We start from the raw sequence: 16,799 nt of genomic DNA, 5'->3' as shown, positions 1-16,799 counted from the left end.
GGCTGGTTATTTTCCCCCCTCAAGATAGAAGTTAAGCCGTGCACTGTAAGTACCTGTTTAGATTTTAATCATATGTGCAGATAAGTTTGTATTCTATGGGGGGAATTCTAAAGAATGAAATTGTTCAGTGGCATGACTGAGATGGTGACTTGATTTCTCCTGCATAAGATTACATCCAGTGGTCAAATGATTACTAGGAAATGAAAGCTGACTATAAGTTTTGTTTTATCCCTACATCGTATTTTAAAAGTTACCGAAACGTAAGTGCAAGGGGAGATGAAAAAAGGTTTCCTGACACTTTTCTTTTCTTCTCAGCGATGGCCATGGAGTGGAAGATCCTGCCCATCCACTTACTGCTGCTGCTGCTTTCTGTTTTCTTGATTCAGCAAGTTTCCCCTCAAGGTACCTTCACCAAAAACTGTTTTATTTCACAACTATGGCTCATCATTCAGTTCTGACTCTGAGGCCAAAAACAGAAATAGATGTCTAAACGTGCACATTTGTTTAAGTTCAATGCAGAGTACAACCTTAGTATGTAAAAACATGCACCTTTTATGAGCATTTTGGAATTTTCACTCTTTGTCTCCTGCATTATAGAATCTTTCAAGAAGTTTTGAGCTTTCCTATAGAATAATGTTAGTATTCGTTATTCCCAGGGTTATCTCAAAAGTTAAAAAAAAATGCCTATGCAGATGTCTCTGGGATGATACAATATTATTTGATTAACTGATCAGATCAGTATTTAAATAGCATATAATTTTACCTAAATGTTTACAAGGAAATTAATCTCTTACATCAAATAAAGTATTGATAAAGCACTTACTTCAGTGGACATCTGCAGTGTTTGAAATGGCATTTTATTAATCTTGAAAATAATTAATAAAATCCTCTTTCTTATATAAGGACTGTTCAACCAGATATGGAATTACACAGATGTGAATGCCATTTGATATTAGGTGCATGATTGTTATGGTGAAATTACATTCATGACATAGACATTTCCAGTAAAATAATTAAAATTCTCATGAACCTGAGCAAGAAAGGTAACTGCCCGCTATGGGCCTAGTTTCAGAATCGCTGAGATAAGAAAAGATGGGAAAATGCATGAAATCATATGTAAGCATTTCAGAAGGAATGATGACAGCTCTGGTATCTCCAGACCCTGCTGCTCTTTCATGATAAATTACAAGGCTCACAGCACTGGGTGTGTGTTTCTAACCCACCTTTCCTTGGTGATAGTCGATTGTTCACTAAAACGGGTTACTCCCCTTTAAGTAAATGAATTTAAAACTAGTTCTTAAAATGAAGAGCAAGAGAAGTTCAGACATGTAATCTGTGAAAAGGAACCTTTCCTATAAAGACATTGATTTTCTATTTCAGAAATCTGCTAATGGTAAATAACATTTTGATGTTGCAATTGCTTTTCTTGCCTTCTCAACCTCTTCCCATTCCCTTTTTTTCTTTATATATAATATATGTATTTATATACATACACTATATATGCATTTCTGTGTGTATTGTGTGCATATGTATGCAAACATTTCTGAAAGTTTTCCTAATATTTACTGTTTAAATTGCATATGAAGACCTTCACACTCTTGGACTCATCATTTTGAGATTATTTTTTCCCCCAGTGTGTTTCAAAAGTCCCTCTATGGATTTAGGACATTGCACTTGCCAATTTCTATTCCAGAGATGGGTTCAGTTGTTGTTTTTCTATGATTATCTTTTCAGGGAGGATTTCAAGGTATTTTCCAAATGATTTTGAAACTACATTGGAGGATAATTAAGCTTCTGGGGTTTTTTTTTGTTGTTGTTTTAAACATTCTGTTTATGACTTTTATATTCATGTCCATGTGTTATTTCAATAGTTATTCATTTTGCAGTCATTTTAGCAGTGGTTGTAAACATCTGACTTCCCTGACATTTAGACCCAGGTCCCCCCACCAATAAAACAGAAAGGACACGTAGGAGAGTTTATGCGAGTATAGCCAGCTTTATTTAAGCTCATCAAGAACGACAGGCCCTGTGATTGTTGAGAAAGTTTGGGTTTTAGAATCAGATCTATTAGAGTTCAAATTCTAAATGGGCTATTGACTTAAGATCTATACTAATAAAAGTGTAACATGCTAATTAGACTGGACACCCAAACGAACTTCTGGACGTCCTTCCTGACGAAGCTGCAGCGGCGGGGGCTGAGGCAGAGGTGGTTAGTGGCAATCAGACAGGCAGGTGAGCAGTTAGGAGTGATCAGGCAGGCAGGTAGAGGGATTAGGGGTGTGCAGACAGACAAGCAGTCAGGGCGAACAGGCAGGCAGGTGAGTCTTTAGGAGCAATGAGGCAGGCAGGCAGAATGGTTAGGGGCCATCAGGCAGGCAGGCAGAGTGGTTGGGGTGTTCGGGTGGGTAGGCAGGTAAGCAGTTAGGAGCCAGTAGTCCCAGATTGTGAGATATCCCCCGAGGAGTCCCGGATTATGAGAGGGTGCAGGCAGATTTCATGCACTGGGATTCTAGTAACTATATACTTTAGGGCCAAATCAGGACACTTCTGAGAGTGAGAGGTCAATATGAATAATTAGCAGGTGTTCATGGACCTGTAATACATGTATGCTGGACCTATTCAATGGCTGGGTGCCCTGAAGCAAATTAGTAAAATTTCAGCCTTTCAGCTTCCTTATCTCGAAAGAGAAGCTACTCAGAGTCTCGGCAACATTTTCAAAAGCATTAGAGATAACATATGACTCAGTACCCAGCACCGAGAGGCTCTGATGATGGCAACAAGCCATCATCTTAGCACCGTCAGGAGAGCTGTCGCTGCCACCCCCCTCCCAGGAATGTACAAAGCTCTTACTTTGATTTTCAAGAGTGTATCTTCTCAGTCTAGGAAAGAATAAAGTGGGTCTTATAAAAGATCAGGCAAAGGGTCTTATAAAAGATCAGGCAAAGATCACCTGGCCCTATGGCTAATTATCGTTCCCATCCTTTTCCAATGGACACAATTCTCTCCCCCAATGGCTTTGTCCTCCTCACGAGACCTCTCCCTTTCTGTAAGCGGTTTGGCCATGTTTACCTATATTGTATGATTTTAGATTTATCAAGCTGTGCAGGGAGATGTGGGGAAGGGTATTCTAGAGATACCCCCTGCAACTGTGATTATAACTGTCAACTCTACATGGAGTGCTGCCCTGATTTCAAGAAGTTCTGCACTGTGGGTAAGTGCCAAGCGCTGGCATCTCCCCTGTCAAGCATCGCTGTTCTTGAGTCCCTTGCTGTGCTCTGTTCACACTCCTGCGCTTCTTGTGGCTCAAGTGCCTTTCCCTTCCCTTGCATAAATGTTGCAGCGTGCTGTCCCTAAGGGTGGTGTCAAGACTTGTCACTACTCGGGGAAGTGAAGGGGGTCCTGGAGGTCTGTCCTTGCACAAGGTTTCTGATAAGTGCCAAATACAATGTCTTGTCTTCAATAGAGACTTAACACTGTGACTCTGGAATCATTAAGTAAAAAGTAATGAGACGTCATAGCTTAGGGAGGAGGCCCTTCAGAAGTTTCACCAGAAGAATCTATGGTCCTAAAATCTTGTCTACTACTTGACTTAAAAAAAAAAAAATACTGACGTTTCTAAATTACCTAAAAATGGCACTTTTCATGATGAAGCATCAGTGTTTAATGATGACTTTCAAATGAAAACCCAAAAGGTTTGAATTTTCGATGAATGGTAGGTAATATTTCACTTGAATATATTTTGGGCCATTTTATTAACACAGAGACATGTCATATTTAATTTATAAAAATTAAAATTGTTATATTTGCTTTTAGAATTTGCATGTGAAGCTCATAAATATATTCTTGTACAATGTGTGTGTGTGTGTGTGTGTGTGTGTGTGTGTGTGTTGTTTAAGGTAATTATTTCAAATAGGCCTCGGAGTCATTGACTAACCAAGGCTTTTTTTTTGAAATATGCAAGCCTTGTCTTCACAGTCCATGCCATGGATTAGGTTGTCTTTCACCTCTACTCCTTACCCAGTTTGTCATAATAAAGGTCTCTGCATTATAAGCAGACCTTTAGTTTTGAGCTGAAACATTGACCCATTTGGAATATATTGAAGGGTCATTTACTATTGAAACAGTTCTCATTTCCTGTTGTCCATACATGGATATGACTTGGGTAGCACTGGGACCTCGAAGGGCATAAAAAGTTTCCCTACGTCCCCATTACTTCTTCCTTGACGTGGGCTGTCTCCACTTGGGAACCCATCCCTTTTCCTAAACGAAGGACTTAAGAAATGCTCTTTGGGGGCTCTAGTGGGCCAGAGAGAAGGTGGGAAAGGGGCCTCCTTCATGGGTGTGGCTGTGTCGTCCTCACTAATCCTAATGCGCAGTGTTTTGTTTTGCTCTGCATAGAGCTCTCCTGTAAAGGTCGCTGCTCCGAAACCTTTGAACGAGGGAGGGAGTGTGACTGTGACGACCAGTGTAAGAAGTATGGCAAGTGCTGTTCCGATTTCGACGATTTCTGTGAAGGTAAGCATCGGCCCCCATGGGCGCTTCTGGGTGCAGCCAGAGCTGTGCACCCACCTTAGCTTCACTGATGTCTATCTAACACGCAGTTCGTCCCTCTAAGGTGCTGATCTCACTAACATTTAAGTTACTTCATTCTAATTTTGTTTCACTTGAGATGAGCTGAGGGCTGGCTGGCCGCCTCCTCCCACAGCACGCCCTGGCTCGGCCAGGCTCCAGGGGCGCAGGCTGAGTGACAGAGGGAGGCCTGAGTGTAAATGCTTTTCTCTGTAGGTGTGGTTCAGTTCCAGGTTAAAGCAACAGTAACCAGCTCCCTGGAGGATTTCTCCTCACCTGAATGGTCAGCTGTCCTTTGAACTACCTGTGCTTTACAAAGTTATGTTTTTCAGTGTGTATTTAAAGGGAGAATCCACACGTTCTAGCTTTTCTGAACTAGTACATTTGTGAATTAGTGTAAGGCGCTAAATTTACAAGCAAACCTACCGAGAATTTGTTAACTGTGCATCGTATGTCTCTTCCCATCTTGACAGTCCCTCTCTCTCCAAGTCCTGTGCCTGAGAGTCAATAACAAAGGATTGTCCCACCTTAAAATCTTCTCTGGTTATGGGTCTGGAAGACGTGCTCTGAGAGGGGAGTAAAACCATCTAAATTTTACCAACCTCCTCTCCCCCGCCCAAGATTGAAAAATAATTCTTTTACCAAATGTTTGTTCTTAAAGCTTTCTTTGCAAAAACAAGACAATTTGTGGAAGAAAGTGTAGATCAGCTTTGCTTGCATAACCCGACCGTTCTATTTAGACAAAGCTGCAGGCCTGCTCCTTTCCAGCAGCGCAGGGAGGACAGGCAGCTGAGCTGAGGGGCCTTTCTTCACGGTTCCGTGTTTTCGTTGGAAAGCATTCCAGGAATATCGGAGAGGACAGCCTTGTAATGGAAAACTCGGAGCAGAGTCCCTGCGGCTTTCAGAAGGACACGTGTGGGCAGGACATGTTTACTCACCGCCCTGAGAACCGTGCTGGCCGTGAGACAGAACACTAAGAATGCATCTTGGGCAGAGGCTGGGTGGGGAGTGAGGACAGTTAGAGAGTGAGGAAGCATGGAGAGAACCTGCTAATATAAAAGATAATGCCTTAGGTGGATCAGATTTCATGAGGTTTGTGGAAAACACAAATAAAGGAACACCCCCAGAGCTTCATTACTTCATTTTTAAAGAATAGCAACCAATTTATCCTGTTCACTCAGCCTTCAGTTGTTTCAAGATTGCTGGGCACTGCTTGTAGGCATCTATATTTCAGTGATCCCATTTCTAGAACTGAAGGAATCGGCAGTCGAGCTACGAATGTGGGTGAGAAAAGCCAAGAGGTTAAGTGTGTGGCTGAAGATCACTAGTTAGTGCGTTTCTAGTTTCTCAAATTGAGGTACTTGTCGCGTTTGTAGGGGGAGACAGGGAGAGAGGTGCGGTGGTCAGTTCATGGAGACTGCAGCCAGAGAGTTGAGATGTTTTTTAATAGCAAGATGCGGGTTTATGGCAACCCTCCGCTGCGCCGCCCCCCCCCCCCCCCCCCCCAGCGTCCCCACTATTCTCTGCTTCCCACTCTCTCACAGGCCTCTCTCCTCTTCTTCTGATTCCTAGTGATCAAAACATGTCCCCTCTTCTGGACATGAAAAGAGGTGGGAGGAGGGGTGACAAAAGTTTAAAAGAAACACCTCAAACCATGAACAGCTGTTTGACTAGTTTTGAGAAAAGCATCATGGGAAGCTGTGGAAGTTCTTACAAAAGTAAATATTCATTTAGAACTTTTGTAATTGGACACATAACTGAAAGGTAAATTGGCATCATTACTTGTAAAAGAACATGGAAACAACAACAAAATGAAATTACTCTATTTCTCATCCACGTGGAATAATTATTTTCACCACAGAAGGCAGACAAAAGGGATGGAGTTTATAAACTCAAGCACTTTTTAGATAAATACCCCCAGAAATCATCTAGAATAAGTATGTTTGCAAACAAAAAAATGAAGTTCAAAAGGAATTTGCTCTTGTCCGAAGGTCTCAATGACAGACAAATTCCAGTCCTAGTCCTGCAAGGCTGAGTCCTGGGCCTTTGCTGCCTGTCATAACACGAGGACCAATATTTTACAGAATTAATTGGTTTGGAGTAGTTTTTACCAGCATCTATTTTTTCTTTTTTTTATGTTTTTCATTGATTCCAGAGAGGAAGTGAGAGGGAGAGAGGATAGGAACATCAATGATGAGAATCACTGATGGGCTGCTTCCTGTACCACCTCCTACTGGGAACTGAGCCTGAAACCTGGGCAAGTGCCCTGACTGGGAATGGAGGCATGACCTCCTGGTTCATGGGATGCTCAACCACTGAGCACGCCGGCTGGGCAAACCAGCATCTAATCTTGAAGACAGATGCATCCCTGGCTTTCACAGTTAGTTACTGATGAGTATAAACAGGTGTTAACCAACCTATCTTGCTTGGCCTCAGTGGATAGCCCCACACCACCACCATCTTCAAGGGCTGCACCTCCACCTGCAAGAGCACGTCCACCCATCAAATCAACCACCAAACGTTCACCCAAATCAACAGATAAGAAGACGACTAAGAAAGTTATAGAATCAGAGGAAATAACAGAAGGTAGGAAGATGACAGAAGTTTGAGATGAAATAACCTATAGGTGACTGACTCCTTGTAGAAGAGGATAATCTTGAGTCATTAAAGGCTCATTATGCTTTCTGTTTACTTAAAAGTATAAACACTCAGATATTTATTTTCCTTATTTACTGAACCTAGTATGGATTTAAGTTAAAATAATCAGAGGAAATAAGTCTTTATTTTTTTTTTTTAGATAAGATTTTGTAGTTTATACTAGAGGCCTGGTGCATGGATTTGTGCACCGGTAGGGTCCCTCAACCTGGCCTGTACCCTCTGGCAATTCGGGACCCTTTGGGGGATATCAGAGAGCCAGTTTCAGTCCGATCCCCGCAAACCAGGCTGAGAGACACCACTGGTACATGATCGGGAGTGGGGAGGGATTGTGGGAGGACTCCAGGAAATGTCCAGCCCATCTCCTTCAGTCCCAATTGGCTGGACCCCAGCAGCAAGCTAACCTACTGGTTGGAGTATCTACCCCCTGGTGGACAGTGTGCATCATAGTGACTGGTCAAACGGTTGAACCGTTGGACACTTAGCATATTGGCCTTTTATTATATAGGATTGCTAGTATCTGTGATAAGCTCAGGTATCTTTTAAATGACAATTAATTAGAAGGGCAGTTGATTGTGCTACTGACAAAACAAAATTAGAACACAGATATTTATCGATTAGTAAATAGCATTTCTTGTTGTGTTTGGACTGGCGGTTCTTTCTTGACTTAAATCACAATTGGTGTGATCACCTTTTTATTTGATTTATAGAACATTCTGTTTCTGAAAATCAAGAGTCTTCTTCCTCTTCTTCCTCTTCCTCTTCAAGTATTCGGAAAATCAAGTCTTCCAAAAATTCAGCTGCTAATAAAGAATTAAAGAAGAAACCCAAAGGTTTGAGCATTGATAAAGATCAAAGACTATATCAATGCCATAATTATCTAACGTAATGCGTGTTGATAGAGTGATTTGAAGATATTTTAATATTTGGGGAGGGAAGTGTATAACTTTATAAAAGCTATTTTAGAAAATACCAATGCAAACGTCCTTTAGGAAATTAGTGACAAGCAGCTCAGAAAACAACCAAATAAAAGGATAAAATGCTCTAGCAGAAACTGTGAAACCACAGGATGGCGCCAAAGATGATGGTGGTTTTCTATTTCAGTTCCTTTTTTCATTTTTCTTCCTTCTTTCTCTTCCTTTTTTCATTTTTCCTTCTCCAGATTTTTTATTTTACTTAACAAGCACTTATATACTGCTTTAAAATGCTAATTTACTAAATTCTCCTACACCTCTCTGGGAAACTCAGTATTATTCTCCAGTTCACAAATCCTCTTTTACTGTTTTCCTAATAAATCTAAATGTCTTATCTGGCTGATTTTTCTGTAGTAGAAAATGTACTACAGAGTAGGCCAATGGTCGGCAAACTCAGTGAACAGAGCCAAATTCTTTAAACTTATAACGCTACTTCTTCAAAATAGATTCGCCCAGGACACGGTATTTTGTGGAAGAGCCACACTCAAGGGGCCAAAGAGCCGCATGTGGCTCTGGAGCCGCAGTTTGCCAACCACGGGAGTAGGCTATTCCCTCCTGAAGAGGTTCCCTTTGTTCTGATTTTTATTTCCTGAAATTCTAAACTATATTCTCTTTCCCCAGGAAGTCCTGGATTTTGGATACTGGAGTTCTAAGGAACTATTTCCTGGGTGGTTGTGATTTCCCCTGAAGCCTTCTCTCTAGATTAATAGCCAGATATTCAATCTTTTGAGTCATCCAGAGATTCCTGCACCTGATGGAAGTGCAATATGTTTGCTGAATGAACTCATCTCATGATGTGCCCCTGGGCTCTGTAGTTTACCCGTGGGGTAGTTGCTATGGCAATCCTGTTAAAGGGGTCTTTAGCTGCCATAGCATCCTAATATCCTTTCTATACCTGTGGGACTGGGCAGAAGAAAGAGAAGAGCTAACAGCCCTGGGCGTGGAAATGACTCAGCAGGGTCGAGGCGGGGTGACTGGAACATCCTTGGATATAGCTGTAGAGACCTCTCAGCTAATGGATGCAGTCAATCTACATGATTTTGGAACTAGGTTTCCAGGAGAAAGGGACACTGAGCAACGAGGAAAAAGAGGAGCAGAGAAAGGGAAGGCCAAAGAGCTTTAATGTAAAGAGATGAATTAGTGTTATTTGACCATATGGGTAATTTCAAATTTGTCATGTCTCTACTGTATAGTTTTACTTGTGCATTTTACCCCTTATCTCATTCATTCCCTAAAACAGCCCAATAAGACAGGTTGAGTATTTAACATTTTATAATAAGTTAATAGACATATTAGAGGTTAGCAACCTGCCTAGTCACACAGTCAGCAATAAGAATGGGAGCTTTACATCATTACTGAAGACAAACTATTCAAGAATAAAAGATGTATTTTTTTTTTTTCCTCTAGTAAAAGATAACAAGAAAGAAAATCCTAAGAAGAAACCTGCCCCAGAACCACCAGCTGTAGATGAAGCTGGAAGTGGATCGGACGATGACGATTCCAAGCTCACCCCAACTCCTGACACACCCCCCACTCAAAGCACTAAAGTTACCACCACAACTTCCAAGGTCACAACAGTGACAACAGTAAGTCCTAAACCCAGCCCGTCACCGAAACCTGAAGCACCCAAAGACACATCTTCAACAGCAAGTAAGGAGAAAAAGGTTGAAACTAAAGAGACTTCTAAAACATCAAAAGAGACTTCAGCTAGAACATCGGAGAAGACGACCTCAGGTAAAGAGACGAGAAGTGCAGAAAAGACATCTGAAGTTTTGGAAGCCACGTCAGTTTCTGCTAAAACTACAACTGAAGCTGAAACTACAACCACAACCACATCTCCTTCTCCCACCACGACCACCACCACCACCACGACCACCACCACCAAGGAACCTACAACCACCCCCAAAAAGCCCGAGCCCACCACCCCCAAAAAGCCTGAGCCCACCACCCCCAAAAAGCCCGAGCCCACCACCCCCAAAAAGCCCGAGCCCACCCCCCCCAAGGAGCCCGAGCCCACCACCCCCAAGGAGCCCGAGCCCACCACCCCCAAGGAGCCCGAGCCCACCACCCCCAAGGAGCCCGAGCCCACCACCCCCAAGGAGCCCGAGCCCACCACCCCCAAGGAGCCAGAGCCCACCACCCCCAAGGAGCCCGAGCCCACCACCCCCAAGGAGCCCGAGCCCACCACCCCCAAGGAGCCCGAGCCCACCACCCCCAAGGAGCCTCCCACTCCTCCTGAGAACCCTGCTGAATCAGCTCCCGAGTTTCCTGAAGAACCCACACCAAAGGCTCCTGAAAACAGTCCCGAGGAGCCTGCTCTACCTACAACCAAGGCTCCTGAAGGGACCAAACCTGAAACGACCACCACATCAAAGGATAAGACAACAGAAAAAGGCACGCACACTACAACTGAAATTACAACTGCCACATCTACAACAAAAGAGACAGTAACTCCAGCAGAAGAAAAGACCACTGAATCCAAAACAAGTACAACCAAACAGGTGACATCTACCACAACCAAGGACACCACATCAGCCAAAGTTACTCCTCCGGAAACGACTCCTGCACCTGAAGTGACTCCAGCAGAAGAAAAGACCACTGAATCCAAAACAAGTACAACCAAGCAGGTGACATCTACCACAACCAAAGATACCACACCAGCCAAAGTTACTCCTAAGGAAACCACTCCTGCAACAAAAAAGACAACTACAACGGAAGAGACTACAAATACATCTGAAGACATAGTAGCTACATCCAAAGATACAGCTACTAATCCAAAGCCTACCAAAGCATCCCAAATGCCCACCACCACCAAAAAGCCAAGCACAACACCTAAAGTGACAAAGCCAAAACCTACACCATCTCCCCCAAAGATGACCACATCAACGGTACCTACAGTGAACCCTGCCTTGCTCCAAACTACCACCAGCTCTAACCAACCTAGTAACTCAGAAATGGCTGAAGAAAATCCAAAGAATGAAGATGCAGATGTTGCAAATGATGCTGGAGGAGAAAAACCTTATGTGTTTCTCAGGCCCCCAGTGCTAACTCCTCTACTTATCCCAGGAGCTGCCTCAAGAGTGGGAGGACCTGAACAAGGCACTGGCAACGACCCCATGCTTTCAGGTAAAGAGACTCGTTTTTTAATAGTTTCTAATGTTAACATGTGTCTATCAGAACTGTAATGCCCTGTTTTAATATATAAATTATCTAGAATCCTGAACTTAATTTGTGAAGTCTTACAGCTTCTCTTAGAAGCAGAGGCGTAATCACAGTAAGATGATTTGTATTTGGAAAAAGGAGTAATGACCTAGTTTTAGGGACTTAGTGCATCTGTAGGCAGAGCCAGTGTACAGAATAGCAAACATATGTAGTTGGCAGTCCACCCTTGCATGGGATGATGCTCCAATCCACTGAGCCACACTAGTCAAGGCTATCACTTATTTTTACATACTTTTTGAATAGTATCACCTTTAGTTTTAGTAAAAACAATTATGAAATATCACTTCTTTCACCTGTGAAATCCACACATTTCAAACAATACCCTTCAAGAGCTTAAGAAATGAAGAGGAAATAAAACTGGGATAATTTGAAAAAACTACTAAAACAACACTTTTTCATTTTGTTTTGTATGATTTTATTTCAGATGAAACCAATTTATGCAATGGTAGATCGGTAGATGGACTGACGACTCTGGCCAATGGAACATTAGTTGCATTTCGAGGTGAGCTCTGCACAAACCTTTTTCTGCCCCTCATTTTGCTCTTGGCATATAAGAGAACCAAAGCCATAGGAGTCAGTAGTTTGGGTTGAGGTTTCTGAAGGGGAACCTGACTAATGACTTTACCTCATGAAATACACTGAATGGCCAGATTATTATGATCTCTGAATGCATAATAATTTGGCCACTCTGTGTGTGCATGTGTGTATATTAGAGGTCCGGTACTAGCCTGGCCAGGGGGAGGGGACATGGATGGTTGGCCGGCCTGCCTGCTGGTCGAACTCCTGGTTGAGGCGACAATTTGCATATTAGCCTTTTATATATGTATACAATGAGTAGCCAGATTATGATCTCTGAACACATAATAATCTGGCCACTCAGTGTATATGAAAACCTGATAGTAATTACCAAAATATTAATAAAATTAGACATTGGAGTAACAAAAGCGTGAAATGATGCTAATTGTTCCTACTGTTATGAAATTAAAATTTGAACTACCTTTTAATTCCTATTTCCTATCAGATGAAATGACACTAGGATTTGTTTTCCTTGTTCTATTGTATCTGAAAATAATATTCCCCCCTCTCCATTGATTTTTCAAGAGTGGAAGGGAAGGAAGGTAGGGAAGAGCTAAAAACAACATGGATGTGAGTGAAACACATTGGCTGCTTCCCACTCAGGCCCTGACCTAGGTACATGCCCTTGACCTGGAACTGAACTTGAGATCCTTTGGTACAAGGGTCAGTGCTCTAGCCACTGACACTACCAGCCAGGGCGAACATTATAACACCTTGATTGTGATGTTTTCAGCAGTGTTAATTACCCTTTGTGGAGGAATCCCAGAACAGCAATTGTATGTTAATTCTCTGTACTGATACTAGTCCAGTCTTCACTTACTTAGATTAAATCTGAAGGGAAGTAAGTCATACATAGACTTGCTCAGTAGAGGAAGAGATTTTAGTACGCCTTTAATTATAATTCCTTGTTTCTGAAAAATAAATTGAGAGAAAAGTGATTTTCTGTAAGTCACAAAATCAAAGGCTCTTTCAAGAGAAACTGAAAAACTAAAATATGTCAAATTTCAGACTTGAGATTTACTCTCAAAAATGTTCAAACACTATGTTCTGTGCTAGTACAGTCCTCACTAAACTTCTGGTCATAGAATGCTAGTTAACACATCCAATGGTTCAGGATAATTAAAAATGTTTTCATTTTGGTCTCTTTTGGGATAAGTTTTAGTATTCATTCAGGCTGATTTATCACTTTCAATTTTAGGTCATTACTTTTGGATGTTAAATCCACTCAGTCCACCATCTCCTCCTCGTAGAATTACTGAAGTCTGGGGTATTCCCTCTCCCATCGATACTGTTTTTACTAGGTGCAACTGTGAAGGAAAAACTTTCTTCTTTAAGGTAAGAAAAATACCTTTGTTAAGAAAAATACCTTTGTAAGAGAAATCAGCAAATCTTTGTTTATGAAAACATAAGTCAGCTTAAATTCCACTTCAGAAGGGTTCCATATTTTAATAAATTACCATCAAAATTTAATCAAAGGTTAACACAATTTGGTAACATTAATGGTCAACTTATTCAAATACCTAAATTAAAACTTTCTAGCTAAATTAAAACTTTCTCCCTACACTTAAAAATCTAAGAATGAATTTATAACCTTTTTTCTCCCCCAAACTGTTAACATCACTTCCTCTTTTAAATGATCAGGATTCTCAGTATTGGCGTTTCACCAATGATGTAAAAGATCCTGGGTATCCCAAACAGATTGTAAAAGGATTTGGAGGACTAAATGGAAAAATACTGGGAGCTCTTTCAATACCTAAATATAAGGAGAGACCTGAATCTGTGTATTTTTTCAAGAGAGGTATGTGCTACATAATTGACAAAATTACGTAACTTTTAACAGTTGATTTGCCAGAAAAGTTTTATTGAATATTTTCATTTACTACTGTGTTTACTGTCAAAAGATGTCTTTAATAGCTGGATCAAATAAGTTCAATTAAAAAATTAAGGGCACTGAGAAACATTTAGATTTCTCAACATGCAAATAGAATCATTTACTCTCACACAAAGTTAAATACATAGCTATGCAATCTATGGATTTAATCATTCAAGTATTTCAGGATTTAGTAATTATTTTCTTTTAAAAAATGTATTTTATTGATTTCTTACAGAGAGGAGGAGAGAGAGATAGAGAGAAACATCGATGAGACAGAATCATCGATCAGCTGCCTCCTGCACACCTTCTACTGGGGATGTGCCTGCAACCAAGGTACATGCTGTTGACCGGAATCGAACCCGGGACCTTTCACAGTCCGCAAGGTGTCGACGCTCTATCCACAGAGACAAACTGGTTTCGGCTAGTAATTATAACACCCTTGACTAATAGACATTATGAAAAACACTGTTTCTTCCACCTTGTAAAAGCTTTCTTTTTGGGGGGACTAAATTAATTTTCATTATGTTTTCTAATAGGGGGCAGTGTTCAGAAGTACACTTACAGACAAGAACCCAACACGAAGTGCACTGGAAGAAGGCCTGCTCTGAATTACCCCGTGTATAACACACAGGTTAGACAGGTTAGGAGACTTCGCATTGAACGGGATCTCGGATCTCACACACACACCGTCAGAATTCACTATTCGCCGCCCATCAGAGTCCTTTATCAAGACAAAGGTAATGTTTTTTTCTTTTTACTGTGTTAAAAATTCTTACACATGAAGTAGATGTAAGGCTTATTAAATATGAATATTGACCAAACCACCCTAATATTTTAAGCTTATTGGTGCAAAACATCAATGTACCTCAGTGAATGCTCAAAGGTCAAACCTTTTCCTTTGTGGGTAAGGAATGCAGTTTGAATGTTACTTGATAAATGGTACCAATTATCTCTTACCAAGAACATTATATACAAATCTGTAACTCTGGAAATAGTGATAAAAGGTAGTCATTTGCACCATTTATGAGAGGGTAAAAACTAGGCACTGCAGTTAAATACCGTATTTTTCTGACCATAAGACGCACTTCCCCCCCCCCCCCAGAAGTGGGGGGAAAAAGTCCCTGCGTCTTATGGTCCAAATATAGCCTACACATATACTTAAAAAAAAAAGTTTTTTTACTTGCCCGGCTCTGTGTGGTCTGTGTGCTTGCCCGGCTCTAAAATGGTTCTAAATGCTGCTGTTTACTTTACAGGGTTGATTACATGTGTTTATGACTGTGATGTTGGGTTTTAATGCACATAAAATATTTTAGGACACTATTTGTTTCAGAATCTTTTTTTCTTCATTTCCCTTCTCTAAAAACTGGTGCGTCTTATGGTCCGAAAAATACGGTAATATCCAAGGTAACGGAGATGCTAAACGACCAGATTGGAGTTAATACTCTATGTCTGACTCTTTCCAATATCATCTATAGGTTTCCTCCACAATGAAGCCAGAATAAGTACTCTGTGGAAAGGACTTCCCAATGTGGTTACCTCAGCTATATCCCTGCCCAACATCAGAAAACCTGACGGCTACGATTACTATGCTTTCTCTAGGGGTAAGTAAAATCTCAATAGCTTCTCAAAGATGTGATCTAATCTCTGAAATACAAACATAAACACCAAGTGTTCAATGGAGGCTGAAGGTGAGAAATTAAATTGCCCTAAAGAGAAAGTTTAAATTTTTGCTTTTCTTTCACAATAAATGACTGCAACTGAAAGCTGCCCTCTCCTTCATGAGATGAGTTTACTTATGTAAATTGCTCCTGAAAACAGTAGTTGGCATTTAGTGGAGGCCCCATTTGCCATAAAGTCACACTGATTTGCATCATTACCATCCGTAAAAATCAGAAATAAGTTCCTGAGAAACAAATTTTTATTAAATTATATGATCTGAAACACTTTTCTTTTGAAAAAACCAGAAATGTGTTGTTCGATTTTTACTTGGAGAGTTACCTAATTTTATTAAAAGGTCAATCTGTCAAGGCAGAAGTTTTTGTTAGGTTATGTTGTTATACTCAAATATTTCTATATTCCTATATTCAAGTGCCGTAATTAACAAAATGCTCTCTTCTATTTAGGTCAAGCCTATAACTTGAATGTGCCCAGCAGGACAGCAAGAGCCGTTACTCCTCCTCCTGGGCAGACCTTATCCAAAGTCTGGTACAACTGTCCTTAGACTGGTGGGCAAAGGAACAGACAAGTCAAACAATGATAAGTCTGACACAAATACCTTTTATTAATAAAGAATGTTGAGATAAGCATACCAATTTAAATACAAAATGTCTTTAAACTCGACAATCATAACACTAAAACAGACTGAACAATCTTATTCACAGTTATTACAATTTATAGAACATTTAATTAATATTTCCTCTATTTATTCCTCCTCTCCCTCCCATTGCATGGCTCACACCTATAAAAGAGAAAAAAAAATCAAACTGAATGAATCTTTTAAGAAGCTAGCCCCAAACTAGAGTATCCACATACTCTGTAGTTTTTTAAAACAATTTAAAATGAACCAATTAGATTAATATTAATATTTTTATGGCAAGAAAACATGAGCTTTTAAAATTTTACACTCTCGTACAATAGAATAAAGCTCTATGACTTTGTTTAGCTAGTATAATAATAATAGGCAGAGATGTACCAAACAACTACATAGCACTTCTCTAAATCTTTGAATTCAAGGAAAAAATAGAAGCACATATTCATTACACACCTAAGGGTATACACATCTGTCTATAAAATGTTTATATTTTATATATTACTGAACATCACATACCTAATGCATAATCCTTGGAACATTTTTAAAAAAATGATAACTAGTTGGAGGCTTAAATGAGAAAAATTCTTCTGTTTATCATCCTATCCTATCATGTAGTCAG

The 16,799-nt window shown here is 40.5% G+C and overlaps 2 protein-coding genes across 10 annotated transcripts in view; one reads left to right on the top strand and one right to left on the bottom strand.

Moving 5' to 3' along the window:
• The first annotated feature begins 315 nt into the window (after nucleotides 1–315).
• PRG4 (proteoglycan 4) lies at nucleotides 316–16,175 on the top strand. 5 transcript variants are annotated; one of them, XM_036442964.2, is made up of 14 exons: nucleotides 316–402; nucleotides 3,089–3,211; nucleotides 4,399–4,515; nucleotides 7,006–7,155; nucleotides 7,935–8,057; nucleotides 9,606–10,486; nucleotides 10,532–10,774; nucleotides 10,883–11,324; nucleotides 11,845–11,922; nucleotides 13,195–13,331; nucleotides 13,638–13,794; nucleotides 14,406–14,606; nucleotides 15,345–15,470; nucleotides 15,993–16,175. In XM_036442964.2, the coding sequence occupies exons 1-14, from the start codon at nucleotides 318–320 to the stop codon at nucleotides 16,088–16,090; spliced, it is 2,961 nt and encodes a 986-aa protein (XP_036298857.1). In that variant the 5' UTR covers nucleotides 316–317; the 3' UTR covers nucleotides 16,091–16,175. The 5 variants fall into 5 exon arrangements, with proteins under 5 accessions (XP_036298857.1, XP_036298856.1, XP_036298858.1 ...); XM_036442963.2 differs by having other exon boundaries at nucleotides 10,532–11,324; XM_036442965.2 differs by lacking the exon at nucleotides 3,089–3,211 and having other exon boundaries at nucleotides 10,532–11,324.
• Nucleotides 16,128–16,799, bottom strand: part of TPR (translocated promoter region, nuclear basket protein) — a 62,314-nt gene continuing 61,642 nt past the window's right edge. For all 5 annotated transcript variants that reach the window (XM_036442958.2, XM_036442962.2, XM_045583141.1 and 2 more), the window contains one exon: nucleotides 16,128–16,327. In XM_036442958.2, the coding sequence (XP_036298851.1) occupies nucleotides 16,272–16,327 (56 nt within the window). In that variant the 3' untranslated portion in view covers nucleotides 16,128–16,271. The remainder of the gene's footprint in view (nucleotides 16,328–16,799) is intronic.

This window comes from Pipistrellus kuhlii, unplaced genomic scaffold (genome assembly GCF_014108245.1).
Source record: "Pipistrellus kuhlii isolate mPipKuh1 unplaced genomic scaffold, mPipKuh1.p scaffold_m20_p_18, whole genome shotgun sequence".
Classification (NCBI taxonomy): domain Eukaryota; kingdom Metazoa; phylum Chordata; class Mammalia; order Chiroptera; family Vespertilionidae; genus Pipistrellus; species Pipistrellus kuhlii.
The sequence above is the reverse complement of the archived record's forward strand: the minus strand, read 5'-3'. Positions and strand labels throughout refer to the sequence as shown.

What these genes read in the sequence shown, in the direction of transcription:
- PRG4 (XM_036442963.2), top strand. Translation starts at nt 318, where the DNA reads ATGGCCATGGAGTGGAAGATCCTGCCCATCCACTTACTGCTGCTGCTG. An exon ending in AGTCCTTTATCAAGACAAAG is followed by an intron (nt 14,607 to 15,344) that starts GTAATGTTTTTT and finishes TATCATCTATAG; the next exon opens with GTTTCCTCCACAATGAAGCC. An exon ending in TTACTATGCTTTCTCTAGGG is followed by an intron (nt 15,471 to 15,992) that starts GTAAGTAAAATC and finishes TCTTCTATTTAG; the next exon opens with GTCAAGCCTATAACTTGAAT.